The sequence below is a fragment of the Dromiciops gliroides genome, chromosome 6 (assembly GCF_019393635.1).
Source record: "Dromiciops gliroides isolate mDroGli1 chromosome 6, mDroGli1.pri, whole genome shotgun sequence".
Taxonomy (NCBI): Eukaryota; Metazoa; Chordata; class Mammalia; order Microbiotheria; family Microbiotheriidae; genus Dromiciops; species Dromiciops gliroides.
In genome coordinates this window covers 67,577,015-67,597,211 of record NC_057866.1, presented here as the reverse complement: position 1 = coordinate 67,597,211, position 20,197 = coordinate 67,577,015, and the positions used below count along the sequence as shown (strand labels likewise).

The following is a 20,197-nucleotide window of genomic DNA, read 5'->3' as shown; positions in this document are numbered from 1 at the left end:
AAACTTAAAAAGCAAAATTATTAACATAATAAACAACTAGTCTAACTGAACTCATGGGAGCTGATGAGGGTATGAAAAGAAACTGGTAGAGGGAGAAGAGAAGAGGGCCTATGGCAAAACCTTGGGGAAATACCTACAGTTAGAGGTATGATATAATTGATGAATCCACAAAAGAGACTGAGAAGAGGGTAGATGAGGAGGCAAACTAAGAGAGAACAGTGAAAAGAAAACCAAAAAAGAAAAGTGTGTGTGTGTGTGTGTGTGTGTGTGTGTGTGTGTGTGTGTATAAAATCATCATTGTTCCACTTGCTATTGAGGAATGGTTCCCTAAATATTTTGAATACTGAACCATCCTCAAGGAAGCTTAATGACAAAGATTTTCCCCCCCACTGAACCACTTCCTCTTCTTATCCTAGTTGCACTATTTTTATACAAAACTCTTAAATTTTATGTAATCAAAATTATTTTATCTTTTTTGATCATTTCTCTCTTGTTATATAACATGTACTTTTCAGCTTTTAAGTTTCTTTTACATGTGGTAGTATCTTAACTATTGCATCTGCTAAAAGATCTGGGTTGGTGGTGTTTGTTGTTTGGAGTCAGTATTAAGACTAAGAGGAAGTTAGGGAAGATAGATTTCAGAATGACCTAAGAACTTCTAATCTCTAGATTTATCAAAGAAGGAAACTGACTAGACCTTTAGAGTTAGATGTAAATTTTGAATTCCTTGATTCCATAATTTTATGATCTAATTTAAAACTGATGCATGTGAGTTACTACTACTACTTAATTCTACCATTACTATGCTCAACCTTAGCACCATGTGGAAGTGATTTGAGTGAAGGCCAGAACTGAGAGGCATTAATATAGAAGCTTATCCCCTTGAAGGTAATGGCATCATCAGAATAATTTACCTAAAGGAGATAATTCTAGGTACTGATGTTCCTATTTTCTTTTTTTAAATTATTTTTCCTTTATTCTTTATTGTTTATATATTTAACTTGTCTATTTATGTATTCATTCATTCATTCATTCTTTGGTGAGGCAATGAGGGTTAAGTGACCAGTAAAGTAAGTGTCAAATGTCTGAACTTGGGTCCTCCTGAATCCAGGGCCAGTGCTTTGTCCACTGTGTCACCTACCTGCCCCCTTTACTTTCTTTTCAATGTTTTCTTAATATGTGCTCCCCTTAAAATCCAGAGATCCCTCCTGTGTGGATGAAACCAATGTCAAACAGAAAATTCAGAATATTTTATAGGAGTAACTTTAAATTGCTTGCATAGTTTTCAGATGTTTCTCTAAAATTATAAATTTTATATCATATTTGAGCATACTTTCTCCCTTTCTTCCATCCTCCTCTCAATCATCCCGTCTGTTTTGAATCCATGGACAATAAGTTACATTTCTATTTCACTGTGATTGATTTTACTTTTGACAGGTCATTTTACTCTAACTTTGCAGGATTGCTTTAAAATCTAGCATCCTAAAATAGCAGGGTACTAGTGAAGAGGACACTAAACTTGGCAACAGTACACCTGGGTTTGAGGCTAGCTCTATGACCTTTGTGAGGTCAACCAAATCTTTGTTCATCTGCAAAATAGAGAATAGTGATAATTCTTTTACTTTCCTTAATGGGTTATGAGAATCAAAGATGTATATAAAGTCACTTAACATATAAAGTTAAACATAGATACAGATTATCATCCTTATATTGTCCAATGTTTCAGATACCCCACACAGATTGGTATCAGTTGCATTCTGTTTATTCAAAATTATTTAATAATGTATTGTAAATACCATTAAATTTAGCATTCTCTCAAACAACAATAGGGTCTTGATTAGTAGTTTGAAAGTTTCACAAAATCCTAGGGCTCCATTACATTTCTAGGTTTTGTTTTGTTTTGTTTTGTTTTTTGCAGAGGCAGTTGGGGTTAAGTGACTTGCCCAGGGTCACACAGCTAGTAAGTGTTGTGTCTGAGGTCGGATTTGAACTCAGGTCCTCCTGACTCCAGGGCCGGTGCTCTATCCACTGCGCCACCTAGCTGCCCCCATTTCTAGGTTTTTGAAAGAAGTATAGTCTCAGTGTACACGATAAGTTATGTCTGTTCTACTAATTCTAAGCAATAATAATAGATAGCATTTATATAGTGCTTTTATAGGTTTGTAAAGTGCTTTGCATCAATTAACTCATTTGATCCTTACAACACACCTGTGAACTAGACACTGTTATAGCCTCCATTTTATAGATGAGGAAACTGATGTTCAGAGAGATGAAATGATTTGCCTAGGGGTCATACAGTTAATAAGTGGGTGAAGCAGGACCTATAATATACTTAAACAAGGATGTAAGAATATTCCATACCTGCCAAGTTTGAAAAACAGTGGTGCTAATACACACACAGACACACAGACACACACAGACACACACACACACTCATGCAGGTATGCATGCACATACATTTTTTCGTATTATTTTTAATTTTTGGTAGTGAATTATTATGTCTTTGGTGGAGGAAACCTGTTGATGAGACTCCACCAATACAGATGAACAGCTCTTATGCAAATTAGAGTCTTAGGTGCCTGGGACACTGACAGGTTAAGTAATGTAGATGTGCCAGTATGTGTCAGAGGTGAGACGTAACATCTTCTTGACTTAAAGACTGGCTCTTTTTCTAGTATAATCACTTACCAACATACCTACTATGTATATTTATCAACAAATCAGTGCCTTTTGATTTATTGGCAAATATGTCACATGGAGTAAAATCAAAAGCCTTCTATGATTCATAATTTCACCAGCAGTGTTTTTATTAATGTGCCTGTCTAAAAGAAGTCCAAATGAGCTTCGTTTATTAATTCTGCTTTTACTTATCATTCTTATTGTTCTACATTAATATGATTTATGCTTTACAAAACTCCATTACTTGTTATCCTAATCTTGTCCCTTACATGGTAATTTTGACTTTGTTTTGTATAGCTTTAGAATTTATAAGGTCAAATTATTATCTTTTAGAGTTTAGGAATTTGGAAGGGAATGAATGAGAGAGAAAAAAAGGAAAAAGAGGTAATGTGTTATGGTGTGAAAAACAGTGAATTTAAGAGTCAGAAAACCTATTCCAGTTGGTTAAGTAACTGTTAAGCTGCTCAGCACTGTGCTAAGGGGTTACAAATGGAAAATGGAGGCAATTCTAGACTTCAAGGAATTCACGTTCTAATTTTGGGAGATAGCACGTAAAAAGAGAGCAGGAAAGGCCTGGTCTTAGTTAAGTCTTCTTGTGGGCTCTGACCTTAGGGAAATCACAATCTTTTTGAGCCTCAGTTTTCTCATTTGGTAAAAGGATAATGGTAACATTCTTAAACATTTCAGGGTTGTTTTAACTATCAAATAAGGTAAAACATATATTAGTGTATTTTGTAAAAGAAAGGAAAGAAACAGTTCATATCCAGCCTTAGACACTTGACATTTGCTGTGTGACCCTGGGCATGTCACTTAACCCCACCAAAAAAAAAAGAGGAGTAAATCTAAAATGGGTTGGAAAAAGTCAACTTTACTGGCACAGGATGGGGAGATAAGGCTAGAAAAAAAAGTTCTAGTTCAGAAAAAAAGGAAAGAAGCTATATATTTATAGTGTGACAATATTAGTAAAATAAATACTTGAAGTGACATCCTAAGTGAGAAATGTAGAAAATGAATTTTTTGTGTTTCTTTTCCAGAAAATGTTCCTTCTAGATTTATCTTGTATCTTAACCTACATTAAACTTATACTAAAATTCTAATCTGATCTTATTGTGGAGGGGTGGTTACCCTGAATTCTCAAAGGCTTGTCTTTTGAGTACAGGCTCATTGACAGACTGTCTTGTTAATTGGGAAGCCTGGTTACCAGGTAATGTTCTTCTGTCATAGCAGCTCCCCAAAGTCACCTTAATAATTGGAGCAGGGGAGGCTGCACTACATTTTTGGGAGAAGTCTCCATACCAGTGAAATAACTAATTCTTGAAATTTTGAAGTTAAGTGCCTTAGAAAGACTGCCTAACCCAGTATCGAATCAGTGAGAACTCTTTGTAACAAAGGTTGCTTAACTAGGAGTCGTTCAGTTTTCCTTGCTCTTTGCCAGTGGACGATAAGGAAACATTTTCAGTTTTATTACCTTTCTAATATTTGTCCAACAATCTAAGTCTGCTGGAGGTAGTTATATATATGAAGTTTTATGATGCTTATTATAAGTACCTAAGTATGTCTTCATCTCTGTCCTTTCAAAACATTTGCAAGTTCATGCTGATACTCAGGCAGTTTTCAGGGCCATTTTATTTACTGTTCCTGCATTGGATTCCTTAGATCCCATAACGACTTTAAAGAGCTTTGTAAATGTGAAGTCTTACTCTTTCTATCCAGCTTTAATCTGTGTTCTGAATAAGTCATTGGTTATTTATAATGATATTAATTTCCTTTCTCAGAATGCCTCCTTCTCTCACGCTGTCCATTTTAATCCCAACCAACGCATCAGTATGGCAGGCTGAGTAAAATAATAATGAAAGTAATATATTAAAACCTGATTTTAAAAATGCTTTTGTTTAAAAAAAGTTCTACTTTTTGATTACTCATGTCATCAAAGGGATCTGTGAGTGCATTGGTTTGAATGTTCCTTTAGTGATGCAAATTTCAAACCATTTATGTTTGCCCATCCTTTGAGATGCTTGTCCATGTCTTCCTGTTATTTTACCATAGGGGTTACATTTTGAGGATGCCAGTAGAGCACTCAGTTACCCTGTTATCCCTTTCCTCTGCCACCAAACCAACCTATCTTTTTTTTTTTTCATCACACATTTCTCTAAGGATATTCTCTGTCCTGTTTTTCTCTGAAGTTTCTTGCTTGTTATGTTATAGCCTGTTCCCACACACAGTGCTCCTCTCTTTTACCCTCTAAGTGATATGCATTTGAAATTCATTGCACACAAGCTAAATACTTTTGTTATAGCTTAACCTTTAGTATTGAGATAATAGGCTGCAAATGATTTTCAGTTTATTTCTTACCAAGATTGTTCATATTTTGCTCTAGAGACAATCCCTTAACCAAAGAATTTGCACCTGGAAAATTACCTTAGAGACAATTTATTTTAGCTGTTTACAGATAAGACAGGTGAGACCCAGAGAGGTTGTGACTTTGCTCAGGTCAGATAGCAGAATTGGAATTAATACCCAAATCCTTAACAGCTAAAGGAAGAGTTGATAATGAGATGGGAGGAGTTATTTCAACTCAGTCAGTCAGCTAACATTTATTAAGCGCCTGCTGTGTGCCAGCATGGTGCCAAGTGATGAGGAAACAGGCAAAAACAGAGTCCCCATCCTTAAGGTACTCACAGTCCAGTGGGGGAGAGAAATATGCAAGCAACTATATACAAACTAGATATATGTACAAAACAAATTCGAAATAGTCTTAGAGGGAATTGGGAAAGGCTTTGTTTAGAAGGTGGAACATCAGGAAGCCAGGAATCAGAGATGGGAGCAGCTAGTAAAAATGCTGTGAGTTGGGAGACTGACTGTTCTAAGTCAGGAACAACTAAGAGACAGTGTCATTGGATTGCAAAAGTAGAGTATGATGCAAGGAGACTGGAAAAATTGGGAGGGATAATTTATGAAGAACTTTGAAATCCAAATGGAGGGTTTTACATTTGCTCTTTTTTTGGGGGGGGGGCAGGACAATGAGGGTTAAGTGATTTGCCCAGTATCACACAGCTATTAAGTGTCAAATGTCTGAGGTCAGATTTGAACTCAGGTCCTTCTGAATCCAGGGCCAGTAGTTTATCCACTGAGCCACCTAGCTGCCCCCTATAAATGCTTTTTTTTATCAAATATTTTTCTATATTATCTTTCTGATATATTGTTTTTCAGATAGTAGTTTCTGAAAATTGTGTTTTTGTTTACCTGGATTATAGAAAAAGTACTTAATCTACTTTCTCATTTATGGCTTCGTTGATGACCAGTTTGTCTGAAGAGATTATTAAATATGTTCTTTTAGGTGAATGTTAAATGTGGATATTGAAGAGCAGGGAGAAAGATATTTGTATGTGTTGAAATACTGTAATTAAGTAGAGAAAGACAAGCTTGAATATAATACTGGAGTAGTTTATGAATTGGCAATCCATTTAGATTGGATTGAGTATAATTCTGTCATTTTTAGGAACATGTACTGCTATGTGTAGCAGTCTTTGTTACAAATGGTAAGCTCATTTTATACCTGATCAGTAATCGTCCTGTTTTATTTCTTTTCAGATCCTTGCATTTCATTGAGTCCACCATGTTTTACTGAAGAAGACAGATTTAGTCTAGAAGCTCTACGAACAATACATAAGCAGATGGATGATGACAAAGATGGTGGCATTGAAGTAGAGGAAAGTGATGAAGTAGGTGGAAGAAGTTTTTCTTTGATGTTCTCTTAAGACTTAAAGGATGAATAGCTTTATAAATCTTTTGCCTTGGGGTTATTCGCTCAGTGTTCTGATATTTACTTCTTAGATTTTAATTAATTACTCCTACCTCTCCAGGGACCACAATCCCATATTTATCCCTTTCTCCCTTTTGACCATCTTTATTTTCTCATTCTGCTTCATTTTTTCCATTGAGACAGAATTTTTGCTTTGCCTTTTCAAATATTTGTGGTTCTCTATTTTGAAAGAAAAAGCCTTTTGTTTACCTTTTACCTTTTTTGCTAGCTAATTGTGTGATGCCTTAAATTTTAACAAACCTTGAACCTCTCTTTTCCCCTCTTCACTTTCAGAGAAAGAAATAAGCCCCGTGAAATCCTTTTAACTTTAGAAGCTTATTCTTTCAATCTAGCTGCAGGAGGGGAGTGTTGAGGAGTTACGGAAACAAGTTTGAAGAAATGTCCTTGGATTAGCTTTGCCAGGTGTTGCAGGACCATGGGTGGCTAGAAATTGCTGGGGCATTTGTGTTTTCTTGGGGACAGTTAGAAAAATTGCTTCTTGGAGCAGGGTTGGGGCCCCAGGGTTTCTCCAGAGTGATAGTAAAGATAGTTTTAGTTGCATTTTAAATCTCTAGTCTTAGTTATTAGACTGACGTAACTTAGGTCTAACCTAAAATATTGTTCTTCACATAGGCACAATCTCTCCAGGCCTTTTTCAGCTGGTAGGACCTCCCCGTTTTTATTTGTATAGCCTTGTTAGACCCAGGGTCACCTCCATGTGACCACAGGGCACTTTAGCATTTATCTTAGCACAGTACCTGGCATATCTGTCTATTTATTTTTACTACAGTTTGTGGAAGTTTGAGGAAGTTATCATTTTTCAAGTTATGGAAAATCATAGATTTTAAGGAAATAAAGTTTTGGAGAAGTTCAGGTGGCTTGCCCAAGGTAAAGTAAGTCAAATAAGTATTAAACTTCTCACAGGTCTTCTTTTAAGTCTAATGTTCTTTCTCTGCCATGTTCTTTATTAATTTAAAGTAATTCTAGGATGCTGGCTCACTTTATGCCTTTTACAAATATTGGCAGAAGATATCATTATTTGGGAAGTAACTGCTTCTGAGTATTCTCTTTCATAGAATTATTTTGTGGTATCTAGAACTTCCAGTGAGGAAATATCTTCTGCCATGGAGATCAGTAACTTAACCTGAAGTTTTCAGTCTCAGTAGTCTTGTAGTATTGTTGACTTGCCTAGGATCTCAAAGTGCTTATATGTCAGATTTGACAACTAAACTCTGGTTTTTCTGACTCCACAGACTGGCTTTCTATCTACAATGCTGTAACTGATTGAAATTATTTGTAGCAGAATGGGAATGAAACAAAAGCAGAGTATTATTTGTCAGTGATTTAAAATATATTTACAAAATAGTTATTAGTTATGCTTAATCTTTTTTAAAGTGTGAGCTACTATATTGCCTCAGTGGGTAACATATTACATGCCCACATGTGTGAAAGCATTTACTAACTTGTACTGGCATTTCCCCAACAAATTGAACATATGTGGTAGTATAACTTTTACTAAGTGGTAAGATTGCGAGTCATTGAATCTGAATCATTTTTTCTTATATTTTAAAATTAAAAATAGATTTTATTATCTTTTTAATCACTTGGTTTTCCTCTTATGTCTTTCTCCCCCTTCCAGAGAGCCATCCCTTATAACAAAGAGTGTTTTTAAAAGAAAAAGTGGGAGGGGGAAAAATTAAACAAAACCAATCAATACATTAAAAGAAAAATCTACATTATGTAAAATATTTCACACCTGTGTACCTCCCCACTCCTCTGTTACTTCTGAAAAGGATCAAGGGGAAGTCTCTTCTCAATTTTCTTTTTTGGACTTAAAGTTTTGCAACATTGATAGTGTATTGTTTTATGGTTCATTTCATCAGTAAATGTAAGGGGATCCATGCCTCTCTGTAGTTATCTTGTTTATCATTTATTGTAGCACAGTAATTTTACATTACACCCATATGTTTTGTTTCTGGTTCTTTATTACTGCAAAAAAGCACTGGTATTAATATTTTGTTGTATAGGGGACCTTTTTGGATCAGTGATTTGTTTATATAACTATGTATATGTGATATAGAAACAGAATCTTTTTTAGACAGAGCAAGTATATTTGCATAATGGCAAATTGATTGTTGACTGCTCATACTAATTTACAGTTCCATCAACGGTAGCAGTGTTTGTGTCTTTCTATATCTTCTCTAATATTGATTTTTCCCCATTTTTTTTCATCTTTGCCCATTTGCTGGGTATGAGGTGATACATCAAGATTATTTGGATTTTGCATTTCTCTTATTAGTGATTTAGAATATTCTTTCATATGGTTATTAATAGTTTGAAATTCTTCCTTTGAGAACTGTTTGTTCATACGTGACCACTTGGGTTTTAGAGAATTGCTTTTCTTCTTAAATATTTTTTTAGTTGTTTCTATATCTTAGATACTAACCCCCTGACTGAGAAATTTGATGCACAGTTCTTTCCCCCTCCATTTAAGTGCTTCCCATCTTATCTTAGATGCGTTGATTTTATTGGTATGCAATTTATATGACTTTTATTGGTGTTCAAGAAATACTTCTATGATATTTAAAGGATTATTCCTTCATCAATTGTCTTATTTAAATATCATGAAATTCATGGCAAGTGAAGGATGTTGTTGATAGTATTACCTACTTTCTCTGGTAGATTTCCTCTAGGAATATCTCCTTTGAGGATGGGTTGTGTCTAGCTAGACTTAAAAGTTGTTTTGTGTTTTAATCTTTTGACAACCAAAAAATAAAAAGGTAGAAAGACATGCTATGTGGGTCTATACAATGCCTGTTTTAGAAGCTTAATTAGTATAAGAAGACTAGTGAGGTGGCACAATATATAGAGCACTGGACTTGGAGTCTGAAAATCCTACCTTAGAGACTTTCTAGCTATGTGACCCTGGACAAGTTATTTAACATTTCTGTGGTGCTGTGCGACTGAAATTTTCTTTGCTTGATATTCTATATGTTATAATTTATCAACTGTGGTTGTGTTTGTCCAGTGAGGTCATGTGATCTTAGCTGGATTCATTAAGAATGAAATAGGTGGCCTTCCTATTTTCAAATGGATAGGAAAATGATCATTGACTGAAGCTATTGCTTTACTAAAGCAGCAGAAATCTTAAGTTATGTGAGAGACTCAAAGTTAGGTATGAAGATGATGTTACCATTAAGACAGGAAAGCAAAGGCAACTTTGGAAATAGTGACTATGCGAACATTCTGATAAAGCTGTAATAGTTTTTTTGTACCATTCAATTAATAAAATCAAAAGTATACAGATTTTCAATTTTCATTGGAAGTATTTATATTACAGATATATTTAAAAAGGCAAACTTTTAAACTGCTGAGTAAAAATTTTCTGCTTAGAGAAATTGTAGGTCTGTGCAGCTGTTGGAAAAAAAATAGAGGGAACATCGAGGATTGAATGAGATGAAAAATGTAAAGGATTTTGTAAAACTTATAGTACTATATAAATGATGGTACTAGTCATCATTATTAACAGAGCCCTTTAGACTAAAGTTTAGCTTATTATCTTATTAGTTGTGATATGGCCTGGTTCCTTCAGGCTCCTTTACTCCTGGAACTGGAGGGAGGTGGAGGCTGTGCAAATGGAGATTACTGGAGTGACTGAATATTCATTGGTAGCAGTTCTTTACTCTAAAGCGATGTTAGAAACCTTTGTTTTTACTGTACCATTTATGGTTCAGAGGTGGATAGAGTTTATGTACCATAGAGTAAAAGAAATATTTCATCTGTTTCTGTAAAAGCAAAACAAAACAACACAAAAAACATTTGTAGGTCCTCCAGAATCATTGGATTTCTGGGTGTTCAGATTGATATGTGTGGCTTGACTTTCCTGGATTAGGTCTAATCAGGGATTTGGGATGATAGCATCTTTTGAATGAATACATGTTTTTGTTGTTGTTGTTCTTGTTGTCATTCAGTCATTTTTTTTAGTCCTGTCCAACTTTTTGTGATCCCATTTGGGGTTTTCCATTTCCTTCTCCAGCTCATTTTACAAATGAAGAACTGAGGCAAACAGAGTTAAGTGACTTTTCCAGGGTTATACAGCTAGTAAGTGTTTGAGGTCGCATTTGAACTCAGGTCTTATTCCTGACTTTTTATCTACTATGCACCCTAACTGTCCTCCTTGTAGACTACAAGACAAATTGAAGGAAATGTATATTGTTAATGCATTTTCTAGCAATCAGTGGCGATTTATTTATTTATTTTTTTTGTGTGCAGGGCAATGAGGGTTATTAAGTGACTTGCCCAGGGTCACACAGCTAGTGTCAAGTGTCTGAGGTTGAATTTGAACTCAGGTCCTCCTGAATCCAGGGCTGGTGCTTTATCCACTGTGCCACCTAGCTGCCTCAGTGATAAAATGTTGATTGGCTATGGGTTTCACTGATATCTTTTTCTTTCCTTTTTTCCCCCCCATTATTTTTATTTCTTGTTTCTCTTCTTTCCCTGACTCTGTTTTGTAGTTCTCTTTTGATTGTCTTTGAAAAATTTCTAAAAATGGCTTTAATCTTAAAACAGTTGGTCTGATATTGTATAGCTAGCTATGAAGTAAATTTGTATGAAAAAAACTGTCTTTTTAAACTTCCATGCAAAGATTACAACTATGAAACACCTGTGTCAACATTTGTGTACACATACTACTGTTTCTTGGAAAATGTAGTTTACTTTACATAGATATATCAGAAATAAGGAAAAAATATAAAAATAAGATGCCAAAAGCAAACTTAGCAGAAGATACTTTCAGTTTTTAGGAGAGGATTAAATGATAGTGCTTTTGGACAGTTGGATCTCTTGCCTATCCATCTAGTTACCTACACAGGTCTTGTTTTCCTATTATTTTCCTATTTTTGGACGTCTCAGTTTATTTCTAGCTTCTGATACTATCAGGAAAAATGGGAAACATGGTTAGTAGCAGCACCCATACAGATTTCTACTTTAACTTCACGTGAATAATACCATCTCTGCTGTCTCCTGACATTGGACCATAGTAATAAACATGGGAATAAATGCTTATTATGATAACATGACATATTACAAATTCAATAATAATAAAACAGGAGGTGTCTGACTATACAGTAAAAACAGTAACCTTTGGTTTAATTTTATTTTCTCTCAAAGTCATTAATATACCAAGATAATTGTGGATTTTTTTTTTTTGCTTGAGGGATCTCACAGCCTTCACCTGACAGAACAAGATGGAGTGGTTGGGAGTATTCATGCCATCAAATTAAAAAAAAAAAGTTGAAACCTTATTTTTGTGTTTTTTTTTGTGTTTTTTTTTTTTTAAGCTTTTCATAGGAAGCATGGCTTTAACTGTAGTTAAAATAAAACCGTGATGAATAAATCCATTTACGTGGAAAACCTCATTTCAGAGCAACAAACTACATTTAGAGGGTACCCAGAGGCTTTCCAGTCTACCCCGTACCTGACCAGTAATTCCTTCCACAACAGCCTTAACAAGTAGTCATTCAACTTTTCTTTGAATAACTAGCAAAGGAACCCACTTCTGAGTTAACTCAAAGACTTGTGGTTTTATTGGTATGGGTACTCCCTTTGCCAGTATAAATCATCATAACCTTGTTAGTTTTCATTAGATGATCTTGGAGACTTGTATCTGAAATATGGAAGTATTTGTTAGGACCTATTAGAACTTACTGACATTGCCTTTGAGAACCATGGATTGCCTCCATGCCACAGTGAGGTACCAAAAAAGGAATTTTGTGAAAGTTGTTCTTCATAGAAGAACATCTTTTTTTAGTGTTCATTTCCAAGTACAGCATACAGAAAGAAAATTCACATTAAATAACAACTTGTTATCATTGTGACTAAATGTATTTTAGAGCAGTAAGTACAATGACTACTAATCGTAGTCAGGTTTCAAGCCCAAAAGACAATGATGGCAAAGCAGCTGTAAACAAACCCTCAAAGAAAAACGTTGATTGGATACAAACTCAATAAGAATTACTGGAAGAGGGGTAGCTAGGTGGTGCAGTGGATAGAGCACCGGCCCTGGAGTCAGGAGTACCTGAGTTCAAATCCGGCCTCAGACACTTGACACTTACTAGCTGTGTGAACCTGGGCAAGTCACTTAACCCCAATTGCTTCACCAAAAAAAAAAAAAAAAGAGAGAGAGAGAGTCAATTGGGGAAACTACATTTTGTTAAGTGGTACCATAGAGAGTGAAGTTATCAATGAAGTTATATCTAAACTTATATTTGATGAATGTAATGGCATCCACATTTTTTTTTTGGTGAGGCAATTGGGGTTAAGTGACTTGCCCAAGGTCACACAGCTAGTAAGTGTCAAGTGTCTGAGGCCGGATTTGAACTCAGGTACTCCTGACTCCAGGGTCGGTGCTCTATCCACTGTGCCACCTAGCTGCCCTGGCATCCACATTTTTAAAGGATAAGTTAAATGAGTTATGAAGAAAAAAGACAGTAAAACTACTAGTGAGGCACTTTAACTTTTCCTTCTCAGAACTAGATAAATCTAACCATAAAATAAACAAAAAAGAAGTTAAGGAGACGAATAGAATTTTAGAAAAGTTAGATATGATAGACTTCTAGAAAAAAAATGAATGAGAATAGAAAGGCGTATACTTTCCCACAGTTGTATATGGCACCTTCACAAAAATTGACCATGTATTAGGACAGAAAAACCTCAGAACCTAATACATAAAAACAGAAATACTAAATGTAACCTTTTCTGACCATAATGCAGTAAAAATTATATTAATTAAAGGGCCATGGAAACATAGATGAAAATTTAATTGGAAACTAAATAATCTAATCCTAAAGAATGAATAGGTCAAAGAACAAATCATAGAAACAATCAGTTATTTTATTAAAGAGAATGATAACAATGAGAAAACTTACCAAAATTTATGGGATGCAGCCAGTGCACAGCAGTTGTGGGAAAATATACATCTTTGAATTCTTATATCAGTAAAATAGCTAAAGAGCAGATAAATGAATTGGGCATGAAACTTAAAAAAAATTAGGAAAAGAACAAAATAACAATCTCTAATTAACACCAAATTGGAAATCCTGAAACTCAAAAGAGTAATTACATTAAAAGTAAGAAAATCATTGAATTAATAAATAGATCTAGGAGCTGTTTTGGGGGGGGGGAAGAGCCAATAAGGCATTAAGTCATTGGATAATTTGATTAAAAAAGGAAGAAAACCAAATTACTGGGATCAAAAATGAAAAGGGTGAATTCACAACCAATGAAGATGAAATCAAAGCAATTATTCAGAGCTACTTTGCCCAATAATATATGTGACAATAAATTTGACCATCTAACTGAAATGGATGGATATTTACAAAAAAAACATAAATTGGCCAGAGTAACAGAAAAGGAAATAGAATACTTAAATAACCCCGTCTTGGGGGAAAAAAAATGAGCAAGCCATCAGTGTGCTACCCAAGAAAAAATCTCCAGGGTTAGATGAATTCACGAGTGAATTCTGTGCAACATTTAACAACAATTAATTCCAGTACTATGTAAACTATTTGGAAAAATAGGCAAAGCAGGAGTCCTGTCTCCTTTACAACACAAATATGGTACTGATACCTAAACCAGGAAGAACAAAAACGGAGAAAGAAAACTAGACCAATTTCTCTAGTAAATATTGATGCAAAAATTTTAAATAAAATATTGGCAAAGAGATGATAGCAATATGTCACAAAGCTCATATACTATCACTAGGTAAGATTTATACCAGTGATTCAGAGCAGGTTCAATATTAGGAAAACTTTCAGCATAATTGACCATATCAATAACAAAACCAACAAAATCATGCTTACCTCAATAGATGCAGAAAAAACTTTTGACGAAATACAAAACACATTTAGGAATAAATGAAGCTGTCCTTAAAATGTTAAGTATTATCTATCTAAAACCATCAGCAAGCATTCTTTGTAATTGGGATAAGCTGAAAACCGTCCCAGTAGGATCAAGGATGAAGCAAAGATGACCATTATCACCACTGTTATTCAGTAATGTTCTAGAAAGGCTAGCTATAGCAGTAAGACAAGAAAAAAGAAATTGAAGGATTTGGAATAAGCAGCGAGGAAACAAAAGTATCACTCTTTGCAGATGATATTATGGTATACTTAGAGAATTCTAGAGAATCAACTGAAATACTAGATGAACAATGAAGAACTTTGGCAGAGTTGCAGTATGTAAAATAAATCTACATAAATCATCTACATTCCTATATATTACCAGCAAAGTCCAGGAGGAGGAGGATATAGAAAGGGAAATTCCATTTAACATAACTGCTGGCAATATAAAATACTTGGGAGTCAATCTGCCAAGATAAACCCAAGAACTGTATGAACACAGTTACAAAACACTTTCCACACAAATAATGATAGATCCAAACAATTCGAGAAATATTAGTTGCTCATGGTTAGGTTGAACCAAAATAGTAAAAATGACAATTCTACCTAAATTATTTATCAGTGCCTACCAATCACATTATCAAAAATTATTTTATAAAGAATAAAATAATTATTTTGTAGAGCTAGAAAAAATATAATTCATCTGGAAGAATGGTGGTAAAGAGAAAGTTTCTGAGCACTTAGCCATACGCAGGCATGGACAAGAACCACCAAAACCTAAATGTTTTGTACCTTTATTCACTTTACTCTGAATAGCCAGAATAATCTTACTGGTGGGCAGCACATAAAAGACTGGTCTTTTCCACTACAAAATTATATCATTGCAGGAGAACAGAAGGCAGAAAGAAAGTGAAAAGAACAGAAGGAAAGATTCAGGGAGAAATCAGCTATATAAGAACAAGTAAAAGTGATGGAGATATTGTGCTGTCTTGCAATCATAAAGGGAGTCAATTTTAAAAAGCCTGCAAAGGGGCAGCTAGGTGGCACAGTGGATAGAGCACCGGCCCTGGAGTCAGGAGGACCTGAGTTCAAATTTGGCCTCAGACACTTGACACTTACTAGCTGTGTGACCTTGGGCAAGTCACTTAACCCCAATTGCCTCACCCCCCCCCACACACAAAAAAAGCCTGCAAAGAAAATTTTGGAGGAAGATACAGTATATAGTTTAGAGTAGAGACTACCTTTAAATAAATGCCAAGGAAAAACCAGACTATTTTGAGTATTGTAAAGGTGAAATGAAAACTGTAGAACACTATACAAATTAATATATCTTTATGATAGCTTACATTTCTTTTAATGCTCTGGTGCTTTTTTGGTTGACAGAATGCTTTAGTGATGACCATTCTTTGAGGAAAGTAGTATGAATTTCATTATCCCAGGGGCAGCTAGGTGGTGCAATGAGTGGAACACTGGCCCTGGAGTCAGGAGGACCAGAGTTCAAATCTGGCCTCAGACAGTTAACACTTACTAGCTGTGTGACCCTGGGCAAGTCACTTAACCCCAGTTGCCTTACCCTCCTTCCTCCCCCCCCCCCCAATTCATTATCCCAGGGTTACAGATGCACAAACTGAGGTGCAAAAGAGAGCTTTAATCACAACTTATAATAATCACCCTGCTACTACATGCTTGGCCAATCTAGAAGCTAAAACCAGGTCTTCTGATTCCGTTGTCTGTACTGTGTCACACTGATTTTCATGATTATGAATGATGAAAAGCCGATTTTTCAGTCAGTCAGTCTGAGTGACCTACAAACAACCATTCAGACATAAGCAGCCTATCAGGGTATTCTTCTGAGCTAAAGGCTGATTATTCACAGATACTCTTCTTACCTCTGACACTTAAGTCTGTGTGACTATGGGTAAATCACTTAATTTTCATTGGCCCCAATGAATTGGGAAGTGGAGTGTAAATGGCCTCTGAGATTTTTTTCTACCTCTAAATCTTGTACTTCTATTAAAATTAATTTTGGAACCTACCTTGAGTAACGTAAACACAACAAAACAGAGCAACTGTTTATCATTGTCTACCGGTTTTAAGTCATTTATGTTAACTAGATCATAGTGCTGCTGAGAATATGAAATAAATTATAGAAAAGAGTCTCACCAGAGTTGGTGATCATACAGACCCTATAGAGAATTTGCAATCCACTGAAAAGTTACATAATTTTTAGTGTTCCTTCTGTCTGAAGAAGAGTTTGAAGAAAAGATGAACTGGTAATGTTAAAAGTAGTAATATCTTCGGTAAATCATAATGAATTTATAAACTTTAGAATGAGGTTATAACCCTAGGATAGCTAGGTGTCATAGTGGATGCGCCATTACGTCTTGAGTCAGGAAGACCTGAATTCAAATCCAGATTCAGACACACATCAGCCTCAGGGTGACTATGGGCACTCAGTCACTTCACCTCCAGTTCCCTCACCTGTAAAATGTGGATAATAATAACATCTGCCTTCCAGCATTGTAGTGAGGAACAAAGGAGGTGATACTTTTAAAGTGCTTAGTAGCCCAGTGCCTGCCACACAGTAGGTACAATACAAATGCTAGCTGCTCTCATCATCATCCTCATCAAACTGAAATCTTTGACTTGGTGAGTTGACACTCTTTTTTTTTTTTTTGAAAGACTCTGTCCACAATGGAATCTTGTTGGTCATTCTTTGAGTAATATAGACATTATAGACACATTTTTAAGTGATGGTGAGAAGTCAAAGACTATTGATAGCAATGAAGAACAGTAAGGGATTTTGCATATCAAGAAAGCCATTTTGGGGAAGACTGCTTCAGCTTTTAATTTTTATCACAGCCTTGGGATTCCTGCTGCTCTATTTGCTTAACTCCATATTTATGGGAAAGTGGCAAATGGCAAAAATATCAAACTAAGGTCTGGGACTTAGAAACAATGTAGTATTAAAAAATATTGGTTGGGGGATCCTGGAATCTCAGTTTGGAGTTGGATAGGTACTTACTCTCTGTCCAGCTTTGGGAAAGTCACTCAGCCTTTCTGATGTTGGTTTCCATTTGGTAAAATCTAATGTCCCTGGGGGCAGCTAGGTGGTACAGTGGATAAAGCAACGGCCCTGGATTCAGGAGGACCTGAGTTCAATTCCGGCCTCAGACATTTGACACTTACTAGCTGTGTGACCCTGGGCAAGTCACTTAACCCTCATTGCCCAGCTCAAAATAAAAGTATTAAAATCTAATGTCCCTTTTATTTTAAATCCTTTTTTGGATTAAAGATTTTTTTTGATGATGCATGTTGTTTTTATATACTAGATATTTTTTAGCAGATGCAAATATCCCACCCGTCCTTCACTGGACAAAGTATATTCTCTGAAAACCTTTAAGCAAAATGGCCTAATGAAATCATTGTACTTGATAATAAGTGTCACATTTCAATGTTGCAGTTTACTGATCTTTTCTGTGGTAGATTTTTTAAAAAATGAAAACAAAATTTCAAGGTTGTAAAAAATTTTCTTGTATTTTTATTATGAATTTCATCAATATTAACACATGAATACTTTCACATAGAAAGAACAGAAAAATTTTATGTCATCACAGATAATCTCACATATATGTGTATATGCACATATACATATATTACATGTTTAATGTATTTTCAACACAACTTTGCTCATTTGTATCCCTGCCTGACTTCTTTTGCTGTCTTCTGTATATTTAAATTTTACTGATGTTCTTTACTTTTTAAACTGTTCTGTTATCCCCCCTTTCCTCCCCATCTTCCCCCCATCTCCCTGGCTTCCTCCAATAATTGGTGTGGGCAGGCAAAACAAATGCATACTTTGCTCTTGTCTGCAAATACAAGTCTTATTCCTCACCTAGTTCCCTCTCTCAAGAGGTAGAGAAAAAGCAAAAATAATCTTTAAGCTTTTTGGAGCAGTCACAGATTATGGTTCTCACTTTACAGATCACAGACTACAGACCACTTTCACAGGTGTTTGGGGTTTGAATGTAGTCTCTGTGTAATTTGTTCTCTTGGTTATATTCCCTTCACTCTCCACTAGGACATATAAGTAATGTGATTGTGGATTTAGATCCAGAAGGGACCTTAGCAGCCAGCTATTCTGACCATTTCATTTAACAAAAGGGGGAACTTGAGCCCAGGAAGGTTTTGAGATGTGTCCAAAGACATACAGTGTCAGAGGAGAGATTTGAACTCAGTGTGTATGTATGACTTCAGTTAGTGCTCTTTTTCTTGTGCTGTATTGCCTCCCAGATTTTTCTAAATATAACCTCTTTTACAACAGTTTCATTTTGCTAAATTTATTACAACCTGGTTTCTTTAGCCATTCTCCATTTGATGAGTGCCCACTTTTGTTTTTAGTTCTTTGCTACTACTACAAAAAGTGCTTCTCTGAATACTTTGTACATCTTCTTGCTCTCTGATCTCGGGGAGCAGTGTGCCTTGATAGTGTTATTTCCATCAGACAGTTTGACTATTTAGTAACTTTAGTAACTTAAGTTCCCTTCTTCCCCCTTTCCAAAGAACATATTATAACATTTAATAAAGCCAACCTAATATGTGTCTAGTTTGTTGTATATTTTATTTTTGTAAGTTTTGTAAGTTTTTATAAGTTTTATAAGTTTAATTGATACCTTTGCTTTGATATCACAACCATTTCTCGATATTAAATACTGTACCTCTTTCTCCAACCTGTCAAAGAAAACCAGTTAAACAAGACCAAATGAAGCAGTGAACGTATCTGGCAATGTCTATAATATTCTGCAGCTATAGTATACAGATCTCTCTAAAGAAGAGAGGTTCTTCACCTGTTCTTTAGTCATTATAATCACTTAGTATTTGGTTTCATGTTAGTACTCTTCTCAGTTACATTATTGTAATAATTTTGTATATTCTTTTGGCTCTGCTTACTTCATTCTCTTATAAGGTCATATAACTCTTCCAAGTTTTTCTGAATTCTTTATATTCCTTATTATGACACAATAATGTTGCATTGTGTTCATATATCGGACTGTGTTCAGTAAGTCTCCATGAAATAGGAGTCTACATTGTTTTCAGGATTTTTTTTTTCTACTATAAAAAGTACTTTAGAAATATTTTGGTAGGGGCGGCTAGGTGGCGCAGTAGATAAAGCACTGACCTTGGATTCAGGAGTACCCGAGTTCAAATCCGGCCTCAGACACTTGACTTACTAGCTGTGTGACCTTGGGCAAGTCACTTAACCTCCATTGCCCAGCAAAAAAAAAAAAAATTTGGTAAATATGGAGTTTGTGATTGGTTTGTGTTATGAGCCCAGTAGTAGGATCTCAGAGTCAGAAGATATGAATGTTGTGGGGACTTTGCTCACATAATTCCAAATTGTTTTCCAGAATGGTTGGACCAATTCACAACTTCACCAAGTGTTCTTGTGTGCCTGTCTTCCTGTAGCCTCTCCAACATTGACTATTTCCATCTTTTGCCTTTGCCAATTTGCGGGGTATGAGTTGTTTCCATTTGCATTTCTCTTATCATTAGTGATTTCAGTGATCTTTCATGTGGTTGTTGATAGGTTGCCATTCTTTTAAAAAGTACTTTTTCTTAAGTTTGGTCACCCTATGTAATATCATGTAGAAAGATGTTCATAAAAATGAAAATGGAAGAATTTGTTTTCTTTGGGTTTCAGTTATTTTTAAATTATTTTATTATGATTTCCTGATGATGCCAGATAAATTATTAGTTACTGAATGTCTTATTGTAATATAGTCAAGAGTTCTGCTTCCAGGTAGAAAAATTGGTATTT

The 20,197-nt window shown here is 35.2% G+C and overlaps 1 protein-coding gene across 2 annotated transcripts in view; it reads left to right on the top strand.

Annotated features, from left to right (window-relative positions):
- Positions 1-20,197, top strand: part of STIM2 (stromal interaction molecule 2) — a 151,925-nt gene that overhangs the window by 48,604 nt on the left and 83,124 nt on the right. For both annotated transcript variants that reach the window (XM_043970950.1, XM_043970949.1), the window contains exon 2: positions 6,271-6,401. In XM_043970950.1, the coding sequence (XP_043826885.1) occupies positions 6,271-6,401 (131 nt within the window). The remainder of the gene's footprint in view (positions 1-6,270; positions 6,402-20,197) is intronic.